This window comes from Sarcophilus harrisii, chromosome 2 (assembly GCF_902635505.1).
Source record: "Sarcophilus harrisii chromosome 2, mSarHar1.11, whole genome shotgun sequence".
NCBI classification, from domain to species: domain Eukaryota; kingdom Metazoa; phylum Chordata; class Mammalia; order Dasyuromorphia; family Dasyuridae; genus Sarcophilus; species Sarcophilus harrisii.
The window spans coordinates 213,404,118-213,431,787 of NC_045427.1; the positions used below are offsets into that span (position 1 = coordinate 213,404,118).

The 27,670-nt window shown below is 37.2% G+C and overlaps 2 protein-coding genes across 3 annotated transcripts in view; one reads left to right on the forward strand and one right to left on the reverse strand.

The window, feature by feature from the left end:
* The window catches only part of RBKS (ribokinase), a 132,045-nt gene extending 114,860 nt beyond the window's left edge, over positions 1-17,185 (forward strand). Inside the window, exon 8 of the mRNA XM_012547448.3 lies at positions 15,079-17,185. Coding sequence (XP_012402902.2) covers positions 15,079-15,252 — 174 coding nt within the window. The 3' untranslated portion in view covers positions 15,253-17,185. The remainder of the gene's footprint in view (positions 1-15,078) is intronic.
* Positions 17,100-21,532, reverse strand: MRPL33 (mitochondrial ribosomal protein L33). 2 transcript variants are annotated; one of them, XM_003767098.3, is made up of 4 exons: positions 21,388-21,532; positions 20,678-20,696; positions 18,374-18,480; positions 17,100-17,416 (listed from the first exon to the last, which is right to left on the reverse strand). In XM_003767098.3, the coding sequence occupies exons 1-4, from the start codon at positions 21,407-21,409 to the stop codon at positions 17,367-17,369; spliced, it is 198 nt and encodes a 65-aa protein (XP_003767146.1). In that variant the 5' UTR covers positions 21,410-21,532; the 3' UTR covers positions 17,100-17,366. The 2 variants fall into 2 exon arrangements, with proteins under 2 accessions (XP_003767146.1, XP_031807192.1); XM_031951332.1 differs by lacking the exon at positions 21,388-21,532 and having other exon boundaries at positions 17,102-17,416; positions 20,678-21,157.
* Positions 21,533-27,670: the final 6,138 nt, after the last annotated feature.

A 27,670-nucleotide genomic window follows, 5' to 3' on the forward strand; every position in this document is an offset into this window, starting at 1 on the left:
GTTTCCTTTAGAGTTGTTTTCATTTGCAGGATTGAAGCTGTTATATATTTTATTCTCTTGTTTCTGCTTTCTTCAGACTTCATCAGGTCATCAAAGTCTTCTTATGTTTCTCTGAATTCCTCACATTGTTTCTTACTACACAGAAATATTTTATTTTATTACACTTAGATATAACCACTGTTTGTTCAGCCTTTCCCCAGTTAATTGGAACATCTCTCCTCCCTCCTTCCCACCTCCCCCCACCCCCCCAGTTTTTGGTTAACATGAAAAGTATGCTATAAACATTTTATTGTATGTAGGACCTTTCTTTTCATCATTGACCCCTTTGGGATTTATGCCCAGAAGTGGTATTCCTGAGTCAAATGGTATGAACAGGTTAGTGATTTTTTTTTCACATAATTCAGAACTATTTTCCAAAAGGGTTGAACTGTTTCACAAATTTACTGAAAGAGCCTCTTTGTCAACATCCTTTCTAACTTTTAACTGCTTCCAATTCTGAGATTTCATTTCATAATTTATGTTCTCAGATTTAATCATGTACATAGATTATCACATTCAATCGTGCCGATTCTTCTTTATCTTGTACCATGGATCAACTTTTTTTTTTTAAATAGCACCAAATAGTTTTGAAGTTTGTTGCTTTATAATATAATTTGAGGTCTGGATGGGTTTACACTTCATTCCTACTTTTCTTTTTCTTTTCCCTAAGAAAACTGTAAAGCAGTTCGGCAAAAATTACATTTAGATGACAATACATATACTACAATAAGCTCAAAATAGATACTTGATTATTCATGGTCACGCTATAAAATAATTATAAGAGCAAAATTATAAGCACTGAATGTCATTCCAATTATTAAGTTCTTTATTTCTTTAAAAAATGTTTTATGATTTTTTTATTAATCTTTTTGATATATAGGGAAGATTATGGATTATATGGTTATTTTGCATGGTCTTTCCCTTCTTTTATTATTTCCTCCAGATCCATAACTTTTTTCACCATACAACCTCTTATTTTACAAATGAGGGAACTGAGGTTCATAGAGATAAAAGAATGTGGCTAGGATCATATGCATAGTGAATGGAAGAGTTGGGATTGAAACTCATCTTCTGACTTCAAGCCCAATGCTTTTTCAGTTATATCAACCTGAGATCTGTAAAATACTCCTTACACAAATATACCTCATTTTGCACACTGCCAAATACATATTTTGCGAGGCATTCTCTACTCCCTAGCCATTAATATAGCCTAAATTCACTGTATAATTGCTCAACTCGCTGCTTTATTTTCATAGTTCAGACCTGAACTAAGAATGAAGCAGCAACTATACTGAAACTAAAATATAAATAACCTAGAGAGCCCTTTTATAATAGCAACTGCTTGCTGATTTTGTGGCCTAACGGCTCTGGCAGAAAGGATATAAATACAATATTGCACAATGACTTAATTACTCAGAATTTTGTGCATCAGCAGAAGTGGAACCTGTGGTTGCTGCTAATATTATCAGATGCCTTTGCTATTTAATAATCTGGTAACTGTACATTATTTAGCATGCAATTTTCACAAAGAACAATGATTTTATTTCAAGTACCTCTCACTGAAATAAAAAAGCAGCTGTTAGAAGATGAACATTTGGCAGAAATATTTCAGCAGATTCTTTTGAACATTGCTAGATTTTATTGGATTAACTGTTTTCTAACCAGAATTGTAGAATCCCACAGAAAAAGATTACCAGTATAAAGGGTGAGATTATTTTTAAAATGGGTATCTCATTTTGGTTTTGAATCACTTATTTACCAGCATTTGGGTTATTTACATGCAAAGCTTCTATTAATAATGATGAAAGAATGGACTTTTTGTGTTCCATTTTTAGTTCACACTTAGCTACAACCCACACTTTTCTTTCATGAAATAGAATTCCTTAAATTTTAGAATAAATTAATTCACCACAAATATTTTGGCTAGAACAGGGGGTTAACAAGACTCAAGTGACAGAGAGCCAATCTCTTCTTTGGATTCATAAGTAAACTAAGAGCTAGCTATACTCTGTCTCAGAAATCATTCCCGTGAAGTAAGAGTCACCCGTTGACCCTGGTTCAAGGCACAGCTACTTCTACAGCTTTTCTTGAGACAGTTGACTCAGTGCAAAGACACAGCCCTTTTGCTTTTCTATTACTGAGATACCTTGGAGATTAAAGCTGATTTAGGTTCAGGCACACAATTCCCCACAGTCACCAGACAGCCTCACCATTAAGTTTCTGGTTAGAGTGGTGTATTCTGGCATAGCTAAACTCACATACCATCCTAGAATACAATCCTGATCCACCTTTCAAGCCCAAGGCTCAGGTGCACAGCCAGAAAATAACCAAGCCCCAAGACAGAACCCATCAAATTGAACCATGACCTGAAACCCACCTCAAGCCATTTGATACTATTTAATACCCCATAGATTGCTGATCTCTTGAATTTTGAATCTCATGAATTCAATCTGCTCCATACAAAGGGTAGTCTGAATATGTGAAACTTTGTATAACAGAAACTTTTCATCACAAAATATATCTTGATTTTGCCTTGGATTTAATTTGAGGGTAAATCAAAATCAAATTGCAGTTTCTATCATAGAAGCAGTCACCTTGTTATCTTTAATCACTGAACTGAATCTGTGTGCTTGAGATAAGATCCAGTGATTTTGCCCCTAATAACTTAAGTTAAATTTGCCCCTAATAACTTAGGATCAATGTACAAAAAAATGAAATATCTATCATCATTACTTAAAAGCATATGTAACTATTTGGCAATGAAATGGACACTGTACAGTCTTAATCTACATGGAAATGCATAATTCCAGAAAAATCCTGGCGTCAAAAAAAAAAAAAAGATAACACACTGATTTGCCACAAATTAAACAGAAGTAAGAAAAAATATTAACATAATGGGGAATTTAAAAAAAAAAATTTTAGCCATGCCTCTCCTTTCCTCTCCTTGTATAACACTGTCTCCTCCATGACTTAAAGACATAATAGTCAGTTATTCTATTTTTTCTCTAAGCTTTTTCTGCATATAATATTGCATAGTTGTCTTATATATCTGAGCCAAGGTTCTATTTTTTTTTGTACTTTACTAACTTTATATGAGTAATCCTAATAAAATGATACAGACTAGAAAGAGTCAGCTTTCCCCATAATTTTGCATATTGTTAGTAGTTGCCTCCACTATTCATGGACACTATTGGTCCTGCGGCTGCTGTGAGGGGCCCTGAATTCTATAGGAATACTTGTTCTTTCCGATTTAGGAAATACCCAAGTATTGCAAGCAAAAAAAAAAGTCAAAAAACTAGGCTCTAGTCAGTCAGAAGGCAGCACACATAGCAGTAACCAGACTTTAATGAATAGTGTAAAACTCAGAATCCACAATCCAAGAATAGATCAAAACTATAGTTCAGAATAGTCTTCTGAGTACAGCTTCTCATCCTCCCTGCCTCTCAAAGAGGGCAGGGCTAATTAACAAAAGGCTAATTAATCACAAGAGGGAATCAGGCAAAAACCTATGCTCATTTAGAGGGAGTTAGGAAATAAAGGCAAGGAGCAAAATCAAGGGATCAGTGTACTCTTTCCAAAGTACCACACTTGGTCTGTAAGCCAAGCAGCTTGACTACAGGGAAACATGCCTTCCCATAACTTCCTATTTAAGGATTTGTGATATTATACATATTTATTTCTTCTTTTTCGGATGACTTATTTTGTATGTTTGTGGTAAACACCTAAAACACAACCATATACAGCATTACATAGCTTTCTTCCCTCACATTAGAGTCAATTTGGAAAAGTCACAGAAATTATAGCATAGTGGGTTGAATAGACCTTCAGCACACTATATGTCCAAAGTGACCCAGTTGCAATTTTGGCAGAAGTACAATAATCTAGAGGTCCTATTGGTTACAGCCACAGGGGATTCTGAATCAGTCTCGGGTTATTCCCTTGTCTCCCAAAAAAAAAAAAAAAAATATATATATATATATATTGGCTTAGTTCTAAAACATTACCAAAGAATTGAGACTGAACCAGACCAAACAGTAACTAAAATTACCAAAGGGTTTAAGATCTGACTAGTTCCAGTTCTTCTCCCTGCCACAGATATGCCTAAATCTTTCTGAGGATATCTGCAAGATTTGCTAAATAGGTCATTCTTGTTATCTTTCAAATTCTTTTGACCACTTAACTTTTTTCAACATCTATTTGAATGGTTTGCAGAGAAAGGGAAGGAAAATGTATATTCAATTTTGGTTCTGTTAGGATCTAACATCTTCCTGTTCCCTGCCTCTCACAACACTATTATAAGTCTGCTAAGTTGCCCAAGGAATTTAGGTCCATACTGTAAGCTTTGACAGCCTGATAAATGGCTTGGTGTAGGAAGAGGTTTTGAGGAGAAAGAAAAATTGACTCTACATCTTAGGAGGAATTTGTTGAGACATCTTTTAGGAATGCAAAAGCTTTAACCGTTAAGCCAGTTGGCAGTTTGGTTAATGAATCATCGGTATCAGAAAGTGGGTACAAATTCCTCATGTATGAAGTGCTGGATGATTCCATTATTTTTGGCATGATTATGGGAATATCATCACTATCTTATAAATGAAAAGCTACCTTTGGGATTAGCATCATCCTTTTTAAATTTTTCTCCTAACCACATAGATATTTATGATTGCTTCTACTATATCCAGCATTCTATAAACTAGAACTTTCTCATTAATTGACATTACTGCCCGTTTAAAATACTCTAATCTGAACTCAATATACATTTATTGTGTGCCTTCAATGTTCAAAACCTTCTGCTGATAATACACCCTTTGTCTTTCCTTGCCCCTTCCCCCTCCCCACAAAAGCAATCCTTGTCTTCACTGAGTTTATCTTTTATTGAAGTATTTAAATAACCCTGAAGATAAGAAACTGTTAGATAATCTGAGTAGGAAAAGAGAGTAACAACTAAGGGGTGTCAAAAAAGGTTTTCTGTAAGAGCTAATCCTAGAATTGAGTTTTGAAGGAAGGTAAGAATTCCATGTGGGGAAAGTGAGGAGGAACTGCATTCTAGGTATTGGGGCTAGCCCATGCAGGGGCATGGAGAAGTAGGCCAATGTAGCTGAAACAACAAAGTATATGAAGGAGAAAATGTGGAATAAATCTAGAACCTTCTATACCTTATTTTGAATGTAATGGATAGGCATATTCCACATAAGATTGCTCCAACTAAAATTGTTTCACAATAATATTACTAAAATGTTGTAACCAAACTTTACAGTTAAAGTTGCAAAATCTCACTGTACTATTATTTAACTTACCACCATATTTAACATTTGTAGTACTTATAACTGTCCCCTGTAGTATCATTTTGTGTAATATCCTGTTTTGAGGTACCGGTTCACAGTGTTAGATTGTACCTATTCTTTATAACTGATCATCATATCTTGTCATCTTCCTAATAAAATGAAATTCTTTCTGAAATGGGGGGGTAGTGGGATCATGAGAATGAATTCTTTCCTTTCTCAGTATTTCTTTTCTCCTATAGTATGCAAGGAAGGTGAACAATGGAACATAGAAACCCTCTAAAATCTAAAATGTCCCTATTAGAAAAGCCTTAAACTTAAAAGGTCACGTAGCATGCACATACCGACCATCACAATTTTGAATTTAGCCTAAGAAGATTAACTACACAGAAACCTCCCTGTAATCCCCACTGTCAGCCCCCAGAAGTGTGTATTACTAAACACGATTCATTTGGGGTAAGGACCACACAAGGGTAGAATGAACACATAACTGTCTACACTAAGTGATATGATGAGTGACTAAAAATAATCTGTCCCCAAAAATTTCCCTCCTGACCCAGCCAGGGTCCAATCTAAAATCCCAAATTTACTCAGCAAGTTAAGGCATTCAAAGCCCTATTGAAAGGTAAATATTACCTAAAGAGCTGACTGATATACACTAATCTATTTTTATTCGTTTATATTTTAGCTTGAGTTGTTTTATTAAATTAACCCTAGCAGATAGAGAAGTAAAATGAAAAGGTCTAGGTCTTGGGCTCAGAAGCCTTGTATAGTACTTAGAGTAGCCAAATACAATATGACAAAGGGAGATAAAAATGGAGGAGATACAGGAGAGAGAACGTTTTAATGTGTAGGAGTGCCGAATTAGAAGCAGAAAATGCCTAAAACACACAATCTAGTCATAGTATTTGTCCAAGATTCTGCAAAATCCCAATCCTTACTGCTCTCTTGAAAACAACACCCTTCTCCAAGATACTCTGTCCTCCCCACCCAAGGGAACTGTGAGCCTCCTTCCCCACCTCCAGCCAAGGGGCAAGCTAATTGTACTAAAGAAAGAGGCAGGGACCCCCATTAGGATTATATAAGGGATTTAATACTCAAAATGGGTTACTTATATAGGGGCTCTCTGAGGGTGGTTGCCAGGCAATTTATTGGATCTCCAATTCCTGCCACAGTCTGGGGTGGTGGCCATTCTATTCAGTAGATCCCTGCAAAGACATCTCTCCCTCCAAAAAAAGTCCTATGATAATTCTAGAAATCAAACAAAGGGAGGAGGAGCCAAAAAACATCATTATGTATATTTTAGGGATTTAGGGATTAACAAGCAGTTCTAATTTTGGTCCTGGGTCCCAGGGCTTGGGTGAATTCCTAGATAGCCAAGGCTATGTGGTAGTCACAGGGAAGGTTGTATTCTGAAGTTCACACACAAGGCTGTGTGCTGGTCAGTTTGGGTAAGTTCCCAGATACACAAAGGTTTTTTGCTAGGCTCAGTGTCTACTCTGGAATGACTTTCATCAGTTGGGGCCCCACACTTGGCTTCCTTTTCAGTTTCCTTTGATTCATCACCAGTGACCCAAGACTCCTTGCCTTTTTCTCTTTATACTTTCTTTCTTGGTGATTTCTCCATGAGTTAATGTATTTTCTTGATGCAGATGATCTCCACAAATCTATCTCCAACCCTAGTCTACCTCCCTCACAATAAGCCCACAACTCTAACTCTACATGTGCTGGACATCTGTACTTGGCTGCTGGCATCTCAAACTCAACATGTCCCAAACAGAACTTACCATTTTTCCACATGAACTTCCCTGCCTCCAAGTCTCACACATTTTTTGTTGAGGGCACCACTATCCTGAGGTTTAAAAACTCTGGAGTCCTTTTCTCTTTTCCCTCCCCCTCACTCTCTGTATCAAGGGAACCTTTTTCTGCCAGGGACCATTTGGATATTTATAACATCATTCACAGACCATACAAAATTATCAACTTAAAGGACTCAAGCAATGGGAGATTGTTGAACCTAGCTTTCAATTCATCATCTCCTGCAGTTGCCTTTGCAAATGATTTCATGGGCCTTATATGGCTCATAAGCTAACCATTCCCCACATCTCATCAGTTACACAATATCTATCACTTGGACTACTACAGTAGTTTCCTAATTTAGGTCTCCCAGTTTCCAATCTATTCCTCTCCAGTCTTGTCATCGATCTGCCTTCTAGAGCTCAGGTTTGACCTTGGGCTTAAAAGAGGTTTTTTGATTGTTTATTTGTTTAAGTTTTCCCTTTTCAGAAACATGTGGTAGTATCTCAGTACCCCTAGGATAAAAGATTTATCACTCTGGCATTCAGTGCCCTCCATGTTCTGGATCCAAGCTACAACTCCAGCCTTATTTCACAGCACTCCCTTTCATTCTACATTCCAACAAAACTGAATTATGGAACTTGGCGTTCGGTCTCCCACCTCCAAACATTCTCTGAGTTATTCCTGCCTGCACTCTACTACTTCCTCATATTCATCTTTCTTTGTCCTCATCTCCTTTTTGTTCAAATGCTCCTTCCTTCATGTAGCCTTCCCTGAAATATCCAGCTGCCCAGTGCTTTTTTTTCTTCTCAAAATAATACCTTTTTATACATATGGCATAACCCCTCCCTCTCTCCTTAGTGTAATGAAAACTCCTCACAGGCAGGAACAGTTTCAATTTTAATTTTATAGTTCTAGTGCTTGGGATATTGCCTTATAGCAAGAACTTAAGCTACTGAGGATCTCCATAAGGGGCACCAAAAGTTTTCCACATAATTCTTCTTCCTTAATCTCTCATTCCCTTACATAGTATTTTTTATTGTACTTCTTTCTTTTAGTGAGGCATAGAATCTTGGAACTAGAGATTTCCTAATCCAACAGAGCAGAACTACCTAGAAACTACATAGTACTAGTGTCCTCAGGTGGACCCTTGAGTGCTTGGGAGTCTAGCAGTGGTGTCAGGCAGGCAGCTCTAGGCAGACCTTTCACACTGTAACAGTAACTCTTCCTTGAGGGAAATGATAGTAAGTGAGAAAGAAGCCATCCACATTTTTTTTTACATGAGATGATTACCCTTTCGAAACAAAAATTATTTTCATTAAAAATCATTGCATTGTATCAATGAAAACTATTCGGTTATTCTTAGTCGATTCTAAAACATGTTATTTATAGGAAAATCAGTGATCCAATAGTTTCCATTTAAAAATAACTTTCCATAAGAAGCATCTTACTACTATATAAAAATAGTTATACTGGAGATGTGAATCAACAATCAAGTAATCTGCTGGCACTTAAAAGCCACTGGGTATAAATAGAAACAACAGATATTTTTTTCCAGAGTCTGAATATTTAACTTCAGTCCATAGCAACCAAATCCACACTTTCACTGACCTAAAGGAAAACAATATGTTGTCCACCAAGGAGCATTAATTCATACATAGAAGAGATTCCAGGAAAACACAGAGAAACTGAGAATCAGAACAATACAAGACTACTGACCTATATCAGTGAGTCAACAAATGTAGAGCACTTACGAGGTTTTATATGCTAGATACGGTTACAGAAAAAGCTTCCTGCCTTCCAGCATGGCCATCCCAACCAACAGGGCATAGGGAAGTGTAGAGGGCCTGAGCTCTGAAAAGGTACACTTACCATACTGACAGCAGGGTGCTTCTAGTTAAGCACCTACTCAGTGAGATTGATGAGATAAGGATTCTCTAGCACATTTTTAGTGTTATATGGTGATGTAATGTCTCAGGAGAGCAGTTGGCACAAGCTCAGTGTGCTGTAGCAAAAACTAACCCCTATCCAGAATGACAGACAGGCCCAAATTCCATGCAACAAAAAGCTTACTTTTTAAAGACTTTTAAATTTGATGGAGTTCAAGAATATGAATCAACTTATAAAGCATCTCTATTGATATCTTTAGTAAGTTTTTAAATTCAAGAAATAGATTTAAATTCTCCATTATGCTTTAAAAGATTGATATAAACTTTTAAAATTAAATTTTTAGGTCCTGACTTGAACTTTTTCTTCATGTTTGGATATTCTGCTCAGCTGCAGATATGCTAGTCTGCAAATGAGGCTGTTTAGGTACATTTATCATTTAATATATATTTCTTTGCGTAAGTTCCTTGAGAAAAGAGACTTTTATTGCTGTCTTTGTTTCCCTTGTGCCCAGCAGAATGCCTTGAAAATAGTAAATATTTAATGTGTTTGTTGACTGAATGAACAGTGAATGAAATAAAAGTACAGAGAAATGGCAGGGAAATTTTAGAACCTGGAAAAGCAGGATATTGAAGTGGTTGGAATGACCAAGACAAAACAAGATTAATCTATAGTAGTTTCATAAAAGAAACTCACTTTAAAAGGAATTTAGAAATGGGGAAGGGACAAGATTCTGTGGAGTAAGGAATGCATTCCAAACAAGAAAAATAGAATAAACAATGACAATGAGGTGGGAGATTAGCCCACAAACTGATCTGCTAGGCAATTATGAATGGGGATTGTGGGTGAAGACATTGGATTTTACTGAGGAAATCTTTGATAATCTGGACAAGTTTAATTTCAGGGTCTTAGTGTAGGCTGGATTTCAGGGGATCAAGGGAGATGTAGAAGAGAGGAAACAAAGGCAAGTAAGTATTAAAAAAAAAAAAAATTCATTGCCTTTAATTGTGAAAAGGAAATTACCAATGTAGGTGAGTCCTGAGTATGGAGCTTTTTATGATGAGAGGAAAACAACCAAAAGAGTGAAATATACATTTATTTTAAAAAGGGGGGAAGAGGGAACAGGGTTGAGAAAGGAGGGAAGATGAAGGTGGAAATTAAGTTTTTCCTTATAGAATAGTACATGTTCAAAAATGCAATTGTTCACTTTGAAATAAGTTAGCAGTTAAGAAAAGGTGTTTGTTAAAACATCATCCTGGTTCATACTTAAAATTTTGCCCATACTCAATTACATAGTTTTCATAAAGGTCTTAACTTTTCATTTTTTGTTTTTGTATTCCTAGCATCTAGCATGTGATAAGAGTTTCGAAATAAAAACCCATTGATTGATTCACTGATTACTTTTCTCATCTCCAGCAATGCCAATTAGCAGTACTTCAGCAACAGTTAAAAAGGAGTAAAATATAGAACATGAGATCAATGCAGTGTTTTCTCAGTATTGACCATAGGAGAAAATATATTAAATGGCATAGTGTGTTTTTAAATATGTGTATAGTATTTTAAATACAATATGCAAAAAATGCATAAAATTCCCATCTGTCATGATCTCATTAGCCAGGTATAGTATATATAAAATTTCCATCTGTGCCAGAACTGGTTCTCCTCTCTTTTGTATGGGTCTAAAAGGACAGGGCAATGGCTATCTCCAGAACATTCTGTTTCCACCTTCACAACATCTCTTATCCACTCCCTTTTCTGTCTTTATACAAATGCTACTCCAGTTTGGGCTCACATCACCTCTCACCTACAGTCTAGGGCTTCTTAAAACTTTTCCACAACCCCTTTTCAACTCAAAAAATCCCAGATATATAGCTATATAAAATGGGTATTCAAATCAAACATTTACTGATAATAAATCATAATTTTACACCCTTCCACATTCAGTTAAGAGACCCCATATGGGGTTACACCCCACAGTTTAAGAAGCTGGGACCTAGACTATTGCAATAGTCTCCTGATTGCTTTCTTTGCTTCCAGTCTCTCTCCTCTTCAGTCCATCCTCCACACAGCTTCCAAAATGTTTTCCTGATCAGTGAGATGGAAATCTGGTACATGCCCAGAGTGCCTCAGATGGCACCTTCATTTGTCTATAACCTCCTTATGCCATCTTGTTTCACTTATGGTAGAAATGTCAATATGAAAACTATTCTCCTTCAATTATATGTTGATTTCTTGGTCATTGTACAAAAAAACCACTTTGTGTGGTTGTTCAGTCATTTTCAGCTGTGTCTGACTCTTCAACCTCATTCGGGGTTTTCTTGGCAGAGATGCTGGAGTGATTTGCCATTTCCTTCTCTACATCATTTTACAGATGAGGAAACCCTAACAAGGTTAGAAGACTTGCCCAAGCAAAATCTTCAGCCCTGGCGTTTTATCCACTATTACCACCTAGTTATCCTTAACTTAACAACAGTAATAACAGTAAATGAATATTTATTAATGGCCCAAGAACTGTGTGACCTTTTGCCCCATTTTCCCCCAATGCATAAATTAAAGGGATTCTATAAGTCTGGGGCACCACCATGCTGCTAGTCTTTCAGGTTCACAACTTTGCTGTCCTCACATATCCAATCAGATGCCACAATATTTCTATATACATCCCATTATCTCTGCCTACAAGGCACCAATTTAGGCCTTCATCATCTCACCTGAACTATTACAGTAACCTTCCCTTTGGTCCCCCTACCTCCGGCTGCTGCCTTCTCCAATCCATCCTCCACACAGTTGCCAAGGTGATTTTTCTAAAACACACATCTGAGTACATCAGCATCTTCTCTTTCTCCCTGCCCCCACATGTTCCAGGAGTCTATTACCTCTAGAGTCACACATGAACTCCTCTATTTGGCTTTACATCTCCTCCTGATTTGAGTCCTTCCTTTCCAGACTTTAGCCATGATTCCCCTCCATTCTTTCTACAATCCACCCATATACCTTTCACACACATGCCGCTTTATCTCCCATCTCCATATCTCTGTACTGCTGCACACCCATGGCTGGGGTTCATTCTCACGTGTGCTTCTCAGAATCTCTGCTTTCCTTCAAGATACCGCTCCAGGGCCTCCTTCTGCATGAAGTCTCTCCATTTATTAATATTTGTCCACCCTCACTCCTAACCCCTGGTACCCACCAAAAATCACCTTTTATTCATTTTGTATATATTATATTTATGTTTTAAAATGTGTGCGTTGGGGCAGCTAGGTGGCTCAGTGGATCAAGCACCAGTTCTAAAGTCAGACAGACCTGAGTTCAAATGTGGCCTCAGACGCTTAACATTTCCTGGCTTAGTCACTTAACCCCAATTGCCTCAGCAAAATGAATGAATGAATGAATAAAATGGGTGCATCCCTCCATTAGAATATAAACTCCTTGAGGACACTTTTGTCTTTGTATTTCCACCACTTAGCATAGTTCCTGATATATAATAGGAGCTTTTAATTTTAAGAACATTTGATTGATTGATTGGTTTTGATCCCTTATGAAGGATCTTATAGAGATGAGGTTTCTTAAAACTTTTAGGTCTTCAACCAGCAGACAGTCTATCATGGGCTTCATATTAGAAGCACCCCTTCCTCTATGCCCCTCCATATCCCAATGAGGTCTCAGAATGGCATTTTTACACTTGATGACTAAATTCATCTTAAATACTGTTTCCTTCCCCTACTTTTCCCCAGTTGCCTCTTTGTGATAGGCTTATGATCCCAAATTTTCAAAGCCTGTGTGTGCGCCAGTGGAACAAATTTTAATACTTTTTTATAGTTTGTAATCCTTGAAAACTGGAACGGCTTCTAGGTTAGGCCTGGTGACAAACTCAGCATCTGTCATCCAAGGAACCACTTCACCAACTTCAGAGAGGCCTCTTACTAGATTATTGTTCACTGGGTGATGAATAATTTTGACCATAGAAACAATGTCGATTTATAAACATTCACTGGAAGGATTTGTTGTGTGCCTCTGTAGAAATAGCATGCACTCCAGTGAAATGTTTAAGTAAACACTGCTTTCATCTAGTCAGTCATTGAAATACTTTAAATGATTTCTTATTCTGTTAAATTAAGTCAAACTCTGCTTGGCTTTCAGTATTCTTCACTATCTGCCTCCAGCTTATTTAGTTTTTATTTTCCTGTACTTTTGAAACATGGACCTTATACCCTAACCAGACTAATCTTATTAGGATCAATCCTGCCTTCTGCTTTTCCACAAAAGCTTCTCTAGAATTTATTTTTCTCTGCTTATCCAAGTCTTACTCATCCACCCCAGCCAAGCTCAAGTACAAGCCTTCCTCTCTCTTCTCAGAGCTCCTACTCTGCAGTCTACACTGTACAACCTACCATGACAGTACCATTTAATATTTAATTACACAGTCTTTTATTGTTCTCTTTTTATTTCATGTGTTGCCCAGCTAGACTGTAACCTTTATAAGAACAATTTTATAGAAATACTGCCATTTTAGTGGCTTACTAATCCACATCTAATTAAATTGCTCAATTCCCATTGATGAGGTGAAGTCTAGTTTTGGGGGTTCCCTTTTAGGGAACCAAAAATAGGATGAGGTCTAGATTTAGGGAACCAAAATGAGTTTAGGGTTTCTGGTGGTCAGGGAGTTAAATGATAAAGTCTAGTGGCAAGTTTGGGGTTTCAGGGAACCAAATGGATAGGTTTGGCCCCCCCTAACCCCTTTGGGAGTTGGCACAAGGGTAGGGAGTTTTGGGGAACCCCCTTCTGGCGGCACAGAGATTCTCTGTAAAGGAATTTACAGACCCAAAAACCTAGATTGATAAAAGGTTTATTATAGGGATTGGGAAGTAAGAGTAGAAATCGTGACAGAGAGGTATAACGTCTTGTTAGGGAAATAGGTGAGGATAAAGAGAGGGTAATACTGGAAAAGAATATTATCAAGTGGGCAGAGGCTTCCTTGGCATAGCATGGCATGTTTAGAACCTCTGCAAAGAGAGGATTTTAGATTTGACTCTTTTATAATAGGAGCTTTCGCTACAAGCTGAAGGAGGCTAGTGGGTGGAGTCCCGAGTTGACTCAGCTACTAGCTGGGTTTCAGCTTGAGCTGAATTTGAATAGAATTGAATGAGTTTCTTTAGTTGAATAGGGTTGGAATTCTTTTAACTCAGGACTGAACCAACCCCACCTAGATAACAGAATGAAACTGTCTTGTTACCTTCCGCTGTGTCCTTCACTGAGGCAGAGTCCTGGAAGAATTTCTCCTTCAAGGAGTTTTAGAGTTTCGGGGTTCCTTCTTCATCATCCCTGTAAGATCTTCACAAACCCAATCTTTAGAGCTACATAGAAAAGCAACAGAAACTTCATCCAATCCTAAAGTACTTGTTAAAAAACTATTCTGAACAAAACAGAAAAAAAATATTTTGTTGTACATAGCTGAACACAATTATATGAAACTATGTATTTCCTTCTTTTCCTTCTTTTAAAAATAGTTAATAAATTGTACTTATTACTTACAGAACTTCATTTGTCCATTTTTCCTTTTGAACTTCCATCTCTCATCTATACATTTTTAAAGTGTTTCAGTAGACTCTTTCCAAACCCTTTTTTTTTTTTTAGCATATGCCAATCTCTCTCTCCTAAAGAATTCTGTTCACCTACACACACACACACATTTAAGAGAGAAAAACCTTGTAACAAATAAGCAAAGTCAAGCAAACCTAAGCTACACATCAGCCAATTTTTAAAATGTCTTTCTCTTTCAGCGCCTCAAGTTACCTCTCCATCATGAGGTGCATAACTTGCATTATCCAAAGTCCTCTGGAGACACAGCTGGTCATTGCCTGACCAGAGTTTTTTTAAGTCTTTCAAAGTTGTTTTTCTTTTTAGTTGTTGTGTAAATTGTTCTACTGACTTTATTTGCATCAATTCATACTTTTCTCTGAAATCATCTCCATTATTTATAGAAACATTTTTCTAAAAAGACATTGGGCATTTATCTTCCAAGGTTCATTGAAAAGATCTTGGGCTATATGCTAATTCATATCAATGTTTTCCTTTGCAGGGAGCTGGAGATAGTTTTGTGGGAGCATTGGCCTTCTACCTGGCTTATTATCCTAACCTGCCTATGGAAGAAATGATCAAGAGAGCCAGCTTCATTGCATCAGTCAGCGTCCAGTCTTCAGGAACCCAGACTTCTTTCCCTTATAAAAAGGACCTGCCACTTAATCTGTTTTGATTAAGATTATAAGGTTTATGTGCATGCAGTTAATGTGAACTACATGAAGGCAGAGAATTCAAGTACCTTCTACACTACAACATGCTTTCCTTTACATACAAGGATGTTCACCCACCATGGACAGGGTACCTGCTCTCTGTTGTTTATACAGTAATGGTAACTGATTCCTCTTATATACTTTTGCAAAGCAACTGGCCAGGATTAGGAGTGCAGCACGAGGCTAGGCTGGGGTTTTGCAAGGAACTACAATTTCATCACTATTTGAAAAACAATTAAAAGACATATCCTAATGACAGTGGATTGGTAGCATCACACATGTCCTATACTGCCTTGCATATAGTCAGCACTCAATAAATGTTCAGTGATTGAATGGAATAAGTAAATGAATAAGTGAACAATTTTTTGAGGTTCCTAAATTTAAATCTAAAAAAACAACAGATCCCCTGCATATAGCTTCCAAACAGGCTCAGTAGGGGACATAGAATGAACAAACTATTTGGCCCAAGGCTTAATCATACAAGCTTATAGCTATTTATCAAAGCAATGCCTTGAAATAGCCAATTCTTTCTGAAATTTCAACACTATTTGAGCCTGCTTTGGAAACAGAATTTGGGACAGGGCTCTAGTAAATGGCCACTTGGTATCTTTCCATCTCTAGTTTTCCATATGAAGCCAAAGTGCAGACTTTAACCATCCCACAAACTAGCCTGTGCCCACGGAAAGACTAGGATTTTGTAACATTTTCAGCCACAGTGTCATTTCTTCTCTCACCACTGCTAATCCTGAGATTCTCAGTCTCAGAGATGGAAACTACCTAGTACTTGAGTGGGAATGGCTGCTTTTTGGTTTCCCACTGGAGATTTCCTTATAGCCATGCATTTAGGGAACAGTGGATTTGTAAGAAATGGCTAAGGAGAATGGGGGGTGCTTCTTTGAAAAAGGCAGATGTCTTCACCAGAAAATGGGACCCCAAGCTTCATTTGACACATACTGAACCGGTAAACAGGGTCACAGAGTATTGAGCTGAAACAGGTGATTTACTAATCAGGGTCACAGAGTATTGAGCTGAAACAGGTGATTTACTAATCCAGCTGCCTCGATGAGGGAATTGCCCAAAATCAGAAAGCTGCAGCTGATGGAGCCAGGCCAAAGGCACATCTTCTGCCTCTTAAGCCCACTACCTTCATACACTGGTTTCTAGTCCTGGTGCTGCCAACTGCCAACTGCCAGCTGTGTGATACAGGGCAACTTTCCAAACTTCTTTGAGCATATTTCATCAAGAATTTGGGCTAAATGATGGTTTCCTTCACTTCTAAGATTCTACAATGCAAAACTAGTTACTGCAACCATGTGAAGGCACTAGACCATCCTACTCCTACTGTGTGATCACAAAACTTCTGCAAAATAAATAGCTCTCCCTAGTAAACAGGCCGAGTTCAGTTCTCTAAGGTAGAAGTATGAATGAGTGACACTATCTGTGCTAAAAATAAGACTTCTTTAAGTGATCTGGGCTTAAGAAGGTTGGCTAACTTCAATATTTTTTCTAATTACATAAGTACAAAAGGGGTTCTCTGGGGGGGGGGGGTTGGCATTCTAAATCCTCCCTATTGGGGTTCCGTACTTTTCCTTTTCATTTCTGCCTTTACCCTGGCACTTGTAGGATCATTCTGAAAAGTTAATTCTTGCTCTTCTCTGGGGTAAAAAGTGGGGCTAGAAATTCTTGCATCAGAAGCTCTATTATGGAAATTTTTCATTTCTTGTTATTATATGAAACAATGGTCATTTTTAGAAAATCATACTGTTAAAAAATCAGTGGAAAAAAATCATTAAGAGACAATAGTACTAGCTATTTTAATTTTTTTTTATTGAAGGCTGTAAAAATAACCAGAAAGATAAATAAATGTTGATGCAATGATCTATGTCCTAAAGTGAAGAATTTTCTTTCAATGCATTGTTTTCCTTCACAATGGCATTCAAATTACAGGAGGCGGTGATTCCAAGCCACTTCCTTTCCTTTGGGTGCACACTGCAGGATTTCTGAATCAGTGTTTCTCCCCCCCCCCTTCCCAAGAGTCTTCCTCATTTATAAATCAAATTCATTTTCAATCCATTGTTCAAATAGAGCGCACTTTTTTCTTTTCCACAAATAGGACCCGTTTGTTCACTGCAAAAAAGCAGATATGGAAAATTTAAATTCTGAGACCTTGTTACATTTTTCATCCAAAAACATTTATTTGAAGTGAGCTTTCTCCATGTTCTACCTACAGTCTCCCACACATCCTTTTCTTACCTTTTTTTTTTTTTTTTTTTTTTTTTTTTTTTTTTTTTTTTTTTTTTTTTTGCTGAGGCAATTGGGGTTAAGTGATTTGCCCAGGGTCACATATCTAGGAAGAGTTAAGTGCTTGAGACCAGATTTGGACTCAGGTCTTCCTGACTTCAGGGCTGGTGCTCTATCCACTGCACCACCTAGCTGCTCCCTTTTCTTTTTTAGAAAAACCCATTCAACATTATTATGCAGTTTAGTTAACAACCTGGCTGCCTTTGAAAAGTCAAGAAACACTGACCAAAATTTACAGAGGGCAAGTTCACAGCCACCAGCCAATCACTGAAGGCTGGAAAAAAGTCTTCAGCTATTCACTGAAACACTACTGAGAGCTGAGCAAAGTCAAGCCTAAAAGCTAGAGTCTATGATGGATGACCAGAAAGAATAGCTGGAACCACCAACACCTAAAGAAAACATTAGCCATTTTGAGGAAAAAGGTGTTTTTTTCTCTGTTGGGCATTATTATGGGCATATGACTTAAAACAACACTGGATTAAATGGCATTTTAATAAATGACAGGGATGAAAAAAGTTTGATTTCCTACATCTTATACCAAAATTAAATCACTTCCATCCCCTCAAATCTTCACCCCTACTCTAAGGAGTATTATCAGAATTTTCTACACTCAGAGAAGCAGACAGGCAGAAGAACATGGACATGAGTTAGATTAGATTAGATTTAGATGACCAATCTAAACTCTGTAAACAAAGTTCAGAAAGTTATTTCGTGTGTTTCCAGAACTATAATTAGCCCTGGGAAAGCCTAGACCTTCCATGAAGCAACTACTCTCATTTTTACCAACTGGGTCGTAGTGCAGAAGGACCAGTTTCTCTCGTAAGCGGCTTCTCTTGGTGTTGAAGGTGTAACCCGTCCCTGCTTGGCTCACCATTTTCACAAGGAGGGTCCTAAAATTATAGAAGAATGTATCACCAAATAAGGAAAACAACTACAAAGTCACTTGAACATTGGCATATATTAACAGCACATGATAGAGTCTTAGAAGAACTGGACTATTAAGCACTATTTTATTTGTACCCTTCAGGTAGAAAATGTTTAGTTCTTAAGATGTTCTATAGTTTCAGAAGGTATGCAAGATGTAGGTAAATATGTATGGTGACCTAAGAATTGCCATGTAGGGGATGAAGGAGGTAGCAATAATCTCAGCAAAACCTGTAGGCCAACTCAAGAAACTATAAGGATATCAATCTAAGAAAAGATAGCCTTACCACCATTTAAGGCTAGATTAGATAGCAGGATACTTACAAGGTGATAAGTCCCTAATATTGAAAGATAATAATGCTTGTGTTCACATCTTTAGAGAGCTCATATAAGCAAGAAGTATTTAAGGACTCATTGGAGTTCACACATTTGGGAGATTTCTGGATTTAGTATGAGATATCTGAATTCACACCTCCCTTAACCCCTGCCTCCAGAAGGCCTCCCAAGAAACCTCTCTCCCAAAGAGAACCATTATTATTTTAAAGAAGAAAAACACCACAGGCAATGACAAATGCCTCACTACCTACTATGAGATAAAACATGATCAATTCCATTAATAGACAATAGATGAGAAACTCAGAGAATTAAAACCATTTTGCTATGTCATAAGAAACTCACTAAATTCTTAAATTTGAAATTTTATATAAAAAAATAGCTTATCTCCCTTTTTGCACTTTCACAGACTAATATATACCATATATCATAGTTCATATGTAACATAGTATCTTATATATCATAGTTCCTTGTCTTATTCCCCTACAGGTCAGGAGCTTATCTATTAAGTTTATCTACCACACATACTAAAGTATCACAAAATAGTAAGATGTATTCATTTTGACAAAGGAAACCTAGCCTACTAATTTTATTTTTTTTTTACTACAGGCAAATGTCCTTTCAAAAGATCACAGACTTTATTCAGTAGAGGAAACCTTAATACTAATCATCTGCTTCAAGACCTTTTTTGAAATGATGGTAACAGCCCAATCGTGAGCTACTAACTATCATTTGCAATTTACAAACTACTATTTGTAGACTCTGATCTTGAGTCTTTGATATTTTTTAAATGATTGTAAACCAATCCAGAAAATGAAACTCCAATGACTTGAAACAGGCCCTGTCAGCTCTTCGGGGGTTATCTGAAAATACCTATAATCACTTAACAAACCCCCTAGTTTGAGGAATTATGCTAAGGCCCTTAATGTGAGGCAAAAGGAGAAAAATAATAATGATTTAAGATAGAAGATGTTGAGTTCAGGTTAAGTAGGCCCCCTCCCCTCCATTAGGTAAGTCCACTGAAGAACTGGAAAGGCAAGAAAAGGATTTGGTTTAGTTTAATTATTAAAGCTTTTAGAATTATTTAAATTATCAAATCTCCAACACAAAAAAACTAATACATTTTAAAAGGAGGGAGGGGTTAATCTAGGCATCTACCTCAAGGTTGGTTAAAAAAAAAAAAAAATTGGAGCAGTCGTGTATACAAGATAATATCAATAGCAGTATTTTCTATGGTAGCAAAGAAACAGATACACAAGAATTATCAACTGAGGAATGACTAGAAATTGTGGCATAAATGTAATGAAATATTATTGCATTGTAAGAAACTATATTTGGAATCAGAAAAATCTTAGTTCAAATTCTACCTCAAATACTTGTTAGCTGTATAACTCCAAAGCAAGTGACTGTCTCTCTACCTCAATAACCTCATCTGTAAAATAAGATGGTTGAATTCAATGACTTTTAATGTCCCTATGACTTCAATGATCCTATAAAAACATGAAGAAAAGGAAGGAAGAGAAGGAAGGAAAGGAAAGAAGGAAGTTATGTAATTATAATGTCCAAGCCAGAAGATTTCTGACAATGCCCTTGCCTCCCTGTTTGCAAAGTTGGGGGGCCATGGGTCTGAAAATATTGCAATGTAATGTCTGTTAAAGTATTTTTTCCCTCCAGACTTATTTTTCCTTTTTTATTTTTTTAAATTTTGCTGCAATAGATGGCTTGTTGGATACCAGAAGGGAAAGTGAAATACTGGTAAATGAAGATTATTAAAAGATCAAAAAAAATAAGTTTCTTTAACATTCTAAAACAAAGGAAACTTTTACTTACTTTGACTTGCTCTTGGCAACTTTTGGTAGCAAAGCAAGGGTGGGAGAAAGAGAAAAATATAGACCAATTACCATCATTGTTAAGCCAATTATCCAGTTTTTTGCAGGATACCCTTATCCTTACCCACGAAACGAACACATACGGGAAGACACCCGTTACCAATGTTTATCTTGTCTTTAGGGAAAACTCTGAAGACCCCCTTCAATATAGTTAAGACTTGTAGGACGGCTGTAAATCTCAAATCCCTTGTTAAACATTGACAGCCCGTCCAAAACTTGAGGGTAGAATGTTCCGTATGAGTCGATTTTCCTCGATCCCAAGCTGAAAACGCCTGGAGTTAGACCAGGCGATACACCAGGTCCAAGCTACATCTTTCAGCTCAGACCCTCTACATCCGTCACCGAGTTTTACAAAACTTGACTTTTCCCATTGGGGGTGGGGATGGGGGTGGGGAGAGATACTGAACAAGTTCGGTCTCCGAAGTACCAAAGCTAGAAACTTTTTCACTTTAATGGACAACCTCCGTAGTTTTAGAGGACAAGCCTGGAGAGAGTGCGCAGGCGCACCGCGCGAAGCCTCCTGGGCAATGTAGTTCCCAGAACCCACAACTCAGAGACCGGCCTCCCCCAACACGGTTAATACCCCTGCACTCTCACTAGCGGACTCACACCCCCTCAGCAGTCGCCGCCGCCGCGTTAGGCCCCACTTACGGCAAACAGCGGAGAGGAGCATGGCGACGGAGACTAAAGCGGCCTTCCCAACTCGCTAAAAGGCCTCTCGCTGCATGGAGCCCTTCCAGCTACCTTGCAAGCAATAACTTCCGGCGCACTGCTCCGCTACAAGGAACCACTTCCGGGGCGCCACGGGAGTCCCCGCCTCCTCCTGGTTCATTTCCACTTTGGGTCACTTTCTAACTCCTGACCCTGAGAACTTTTGCCATTTCCCATTGAGCCTAAATCCCCATGCAGACTTTGAGCGAAGTACTTATCAGAATTTCGCAATTCTACGTATGGAGTTTCCAATTAACAGGGCAAAGCATTTTGCAATTGAACAAGCCCATCAATTCAAACGAGCTACATTTTATTACGCCTCTGCTTTGTGCAAGACAGAGTCACGGATGTGAGTCTGAGTTTTTTAATTTTGCAATTTAGATATCTGCAAACAGTCACTCCATTTACGTTCTTTCAGTTTTGTTGGTGCAAAATGAGGCATCATAAATAACCGTTTCTGACACTGTTCTTTAATCATAGAGTCTTTTTTTAATTTTCCCTTCTCATTTATGATTTTGGTAATTTACATGCTCCTCCTGTCTCCATCTTCCCCTCCCCTTTTCCCTCCACACCCCCATTAACTAATGGTTTATCAACTTTATTGACCTCCATCTGAAACCAGTTGTTGGTTTCTAATCTTGTGTTTATCTCTAATTTGATTTTCAGCATGCTTGCTTTTGTACTTCCCTGGAAGATTATTAATTTGGCTCTTTGCCAGGTTTTTTAAATTGCATGCTCAAGTGATTAGACTTTTTTTCCTTTGTTAATGTAAGTGATCAGAGATAAGTTTTTCTCTAAGGATTGGTTTAACTGCTTCCCGTGAAATTCAACGTTGCCTTATTGTTATTTTCTTTTATGTAATAATTTATCGTTTTTATGACCTATTCGTTACTTAGTCTCAATTTAAAGCTCTGTCTTTTGTTCAATTTTCCCTAACTGCTTACAGTTTTTATTATGTTGTAATCACTAAAGGTTCTGTATTTATTTGAACTTGTTATGTCCTAACATATCAGTTTTTGCAGAAGTTTCATTTACATTTGTTCTCATTAAATTTCAGCTTGTTAGATCTGGTCCCATATTATAGCTCAATGATATCTTTCCAGATGCTGACGGTCAATACAGCATTTTAGTTATCCTTCTTGGCTTGATATCATTGGCAAATTTGACAGGCATACTACCAATTTGTTTGAATGATGATAAAAATGTTCAACAGCACAAAGTCAAGTAGAAGGGGGGGCGGGGAAGAGTATTTCACTAGAGACCTTCCAGTTTAATATCTAAATATTTTTCCAGCCCAAGCACTAGCCATTTCTGAATCAATCCACCCATCTACAACTATCAAGTTCACATCTCTCCATCTTGTTTATAAAAATAGCATGATGGAATCTCTCAGTTGTTTTGCTAAGCTATAAGCATGCTATTTCAACAGAATTTGTAATAACCCTGTCAAAAAATATATGCCTGGCATGATCCTAAGAAATCACCCCTTCTCTATTTTTTTTTCTTTTTGTCTATGTATATTTAACATTACTATATCTATTATGAAAAAGTTTTTTTTTTAACATATATTGAATTTGACATGATTAAATATACCTGTCTACTTCTGAACGTTGTTCTGCTCTCTGTGTATTTTTAAATATTTCATTGACACTTTCTTTTCTTCTTTTTGGTATCAGGATCTGACCTTTAACTCATCACACACACACACCAACAAATAAAATCCCTCCATTGTAATAAACAACTAAAGTGAAGCAAATCAAATCCACACACTGACCATGTCTGAAAATGTGTGTCTCTTTCTGCAAATTTTGTTCCTCAATTCTTTACCAAAGAATGAGAAATGTAATTCTTTTGGACTCATGATTAGTCATTGGATTAATCAGTCTTTAGCTCTTTTGAAGTTGTTTTCCTTTGCAAGTTTGTAGTGATTTTATAAATTGTTTTCAGAGTTCTGTTCTCTTCACTCTGTATTATTTATACAATTCTCAGATTTCTCCATATTCATCCCTTTTGTTATATAGCACTGTAATATCCATTATATTAATAGATTATAATATGTTTGACCATTCCCCAATTGATAGATATTTACTACTACTTCTTTTTCTAGAGATTCATTAACTATGTATTAAATAATACACATTCTAGAATTTAGCTGAGAACTAAAGTCAAGGCCAATAACCTATAATATGAAGACTTCCTTTCCTTTCATGAAAATTGGGACATTTGCCCTTCTTCAATATTGCAGGTCCTTTCCTATTCTTTACTACTTTTCAAAGCTCATTAAGGATAGGCAACAGGTCTATCTAATATTTGACACTCTAATAATATTTGGATTGATTCCGCAGATTTGTTGTAAGGAAAACACTTTATAGAGCACTAAAAAATATGTATTCCAAGAGAGCCATCCTTTTTAACAAAAAATTTTAAAAGAAGAAGAAAAAAAATTCAGCAAAACCAATCAGCACAATGAAAACATCTGATATTATATGCAATGTTCCATACTCGTGGACATCCCCCTCTGCAAAGCAGAATAAGTAATATTTTTTCATATCTCTTCTCTGGGTCCAACCTTGGTCACTATAATTTTGCAACATTCACTTTTGTTCCCCTGACTTTGCTCATTTCACTTTGTATCAATTCATATAAGTTTTACTGGGATTCTTTAAATTTATCATATTCAGCATTTCTTACTGATATATATATATATAGTAATAGTCTATTACCTTCATTATACCACAATTTGTTTAGGCATTCTTCAATCAATCAAAATTGCCTTTTTAAAAGATAATTTTCATGGTCTTTCATTCTTTTAACCACAGGGTATATAAAAACATTTGAAATCACTTTTTATGTTGTTGTACTTTGCTTTGTTTTTTCTGTTGTTTGTGATTGGTTTAATTTAGGAAAAATGTGTGTGTGTGTGTGTGTGTGTGTGTGTGTGTATACGTGTGTATATATGTGTGTGTGTGTGTATATATATATATATATATATATATATATATATATATATATGTATATAATAAACCAAAGTAAGATATAAAGGATTAAGAGTAAGAAGAGTCCTCACAATCCTATCAAATTTTGTCTTTTTATGAGAGTCTTATTCTCATTTAGATCAACCACTATGTCAAAGTTATAGCCTTTCTTCAAGGACATCAATAAAGCTGCATAAGGCTAGTTTTCTAGTTTGGGAGATAAAGTTAATCCCTTTTCCCTTCAGCTAGTTTCTCAGAATAGTCAATAATTTAAAGCCCTAGTACCATCCTTTTGTGTAGTCTCCTTGCCATTACATAGACAAGTTACATTTCATATCTTTACAGGTATATCAGTAAGTTCCAGAACCCTTCCCTTGATTCATTTTAAGTCCAGGTAAAATCTACTAACCCTTAGATTAATTTAAGATGTCATGTTGGTTCAGGTCCAGATCCAGCTGTTGGCTCCACCTTTTTACTGGGCTCATAATGCTGAATCATTTCCAGGTTGGTTCCCACCCTTCCCCACTGGGGAGTGGCTCCTTCCTGGAATCTCAAGATAGATTTTTTACACATTTCAACATTTTACATCTATTGGGATATATAGACAGGACCCACCCATATCAAGAAAAGTGGTTTTTCCCATAGACCACCCTCATAGAGAACTAAGTGATAGACATTCTCAGAGGTCAGATAAGTCATTCTAAGAGAGAGTTCCATATAGAGACATGAAAGGACACATTCTTGAGTGCTTGGAGGCCTTGGCTGTGACCAATTCACCCAAATCTTTGCCATCAATCAATCCATAAACGTTTATTCAAGTCCTACTATGGGCCTATGTGCTGTGCTATGCTCTGAACTACAAGGTTAAAAAAAAAAAAAAAAACTAAAACTAAAGAAATTATATTTTCTTCTGTCTTTCACACCCATCCCCCATTATGTTCTCCCCTCCCAGTGCAGTAGCTTAATATGAATCAATCAGCAAACAAAATATGCCTGAAGGCAAACATAAAGTTTTCAAAGATCTATATTCCCAACTGCCCCGTAAGCAGATAGACACTCCTATCCCTATTTCACAGATGAAAAAACAAAATTTCATGGGGTGAACAGCTAGCTGGAGAGTAAAGTAACCGCTGGCACATTCGGTGTCCCCTCATCCTGACATGTGTGACTTTCCACAATTTCCACATGTGCTTGCCAACCATCCCTATCTTCTATAGTTCCCTGACATGAGCCTTCTGCCTGACAGGATTTCTCTCTATCTCCTCACTGAGTACAAGGGAATGAATTTGAACTCAGAGGGCCAAGGTGCAAATCTTGACCCCGATTCTTAATCCCTCAAAGGCCTTATGACTCATTTGACCTTCATAAACCTCAATTTCCTCATCTGTAAACTGAAAGGGTTCAACCTTTCAGTTTAAACCAAATAACCCTGTTCCTCCCAGTTCTGAAATCTCTATGAACACACACATACCCACATACGTACACAAACATACAATTCCCAAATTTAACAACATTAATTCACCCATAGTGATTGAATATCAACTATGAGCTATACTATATACTCCATGCCTTTGACTTTGCTATTTTTCTTGTCTAAAATACTTAATGAGTTGAATTGAATTCAATTGTATTTTTTCATTCTAATCACCCTCTCAGGTCCAAGTACCCTTTCCTTCATAAAGCGTTCCCCAACTGCTGAAGTAGCTTCCTGGCTGTCTTCTTTCCCGTGGCCTTGGACCTCCTGATAACTGTCAGTTATACTGCTATTGAGTTCTCTCCTATATGGCTGTCTTGCCCCCTAATTTAATTAGCAGCTCTAGAAGGGAAGGGCTTTGAGTTATAAGTCTAGCCTATTTAGCCCAACCCTATATCCAAATAAAAACCCTTTTAACATCATACCCAGCAAGAAATCATACAGCTGCTTCTTGGAAAGACCTCTAGGGAGGAGGAGCCGGCTATTTTCCTAGATGACCCATTCCATGTTGGGACTGTTCTAGAGAAAAGGAAGTTTCTTCCTAACATCGCCTCAATTTTCCTCATTATGACTTCCATACAATTATACTATATATACTAACACTCCTAGTTCTGTCTTCCATGGTCAAGCAGAGTAAATCCCTCTCCAGTAGGTATTGAGTTCTAGGACAGGGGATATGGGTGAAGGGGAAGGTTAAGAAGGAATATATCCATCCATTTGTATGAGAATTCAATTCTGGCTCTGAACTTTCTGAACTAGTCATTCCTCTAGCTCCCTAGTCAACCAGAAGATTCCCATTCACCACACTATACCAGCCACCTAATCACTCATGGCCTTTAAATGTGGATAAATTGAAAGCAGGCCAGAAAACAGACATTCTCTGTATAACTCAACAGGAAAGATACCACCATTAAACACTCTAACTTGACTCTCCGTGGCCCCTGTCCACAGCCCTTCAGATGCTTGCAGACGGCCATTATATCCCCTAAGGATTCTCTTCAAAATAAACATCTCCTTTTCCTTCCACTCATCCTCATATGTCATGAACGTGGGGCTCTTCACCATTTTTGCTATCTGGCCGGGCCACTCTTTCTTAGTACTTTCTAAATGTGTTAACTTCTACACAAGACTTACTCCAGATATGTTCTGAGGGCAGAATGAACCCCCCAGTCCTAGGCACTATTCCTTTGTAATCAAATAATAGTTTGAGGGCTTTCATATCATACATAGCCCAATTCTATGCAAAAAATAAAAAATTTAAAAAGACTCCTAAAGAGTTAGAAGTGATCATCTAACTCCACTGCTGATCCTTTCTTTCAGATGGGAAAACTTGAACTCAGAAAAGGGAACCCACCTATTGCCAGCACCCATGGGGCAAGGTTCACACAAAAATCGTGCTTCAATGATTCTTCATCAATTCAACAAAATGTTGAATTGTGTCATTTTTATTCAATAATCATATACCTTAGGGTGTGGAGAAATGTTTTTTAAATTGAGCTTAACTCATTTTGTATATCTGAAGCCAATTTCTCTCCCATCTGCTTGTCCAAAAGCTCCCTGAAATAGTTTCGGCCAAATCACCCCCCTGTAACTGGAACATTTATTTTTCAGACAGCAACCTTCCAAACTCTCCTATGGTTGAATATTGTCTAAAATCCCAATTCTTCCATGAAACTTTCTCTCATCAGAAGAGACTGTGTAACCTTTTCTGGTTCCATTCGGCCTAACCATGCATCTTACTCGATTTCTCTTCCTGTGGGTAGGGATGGACTAT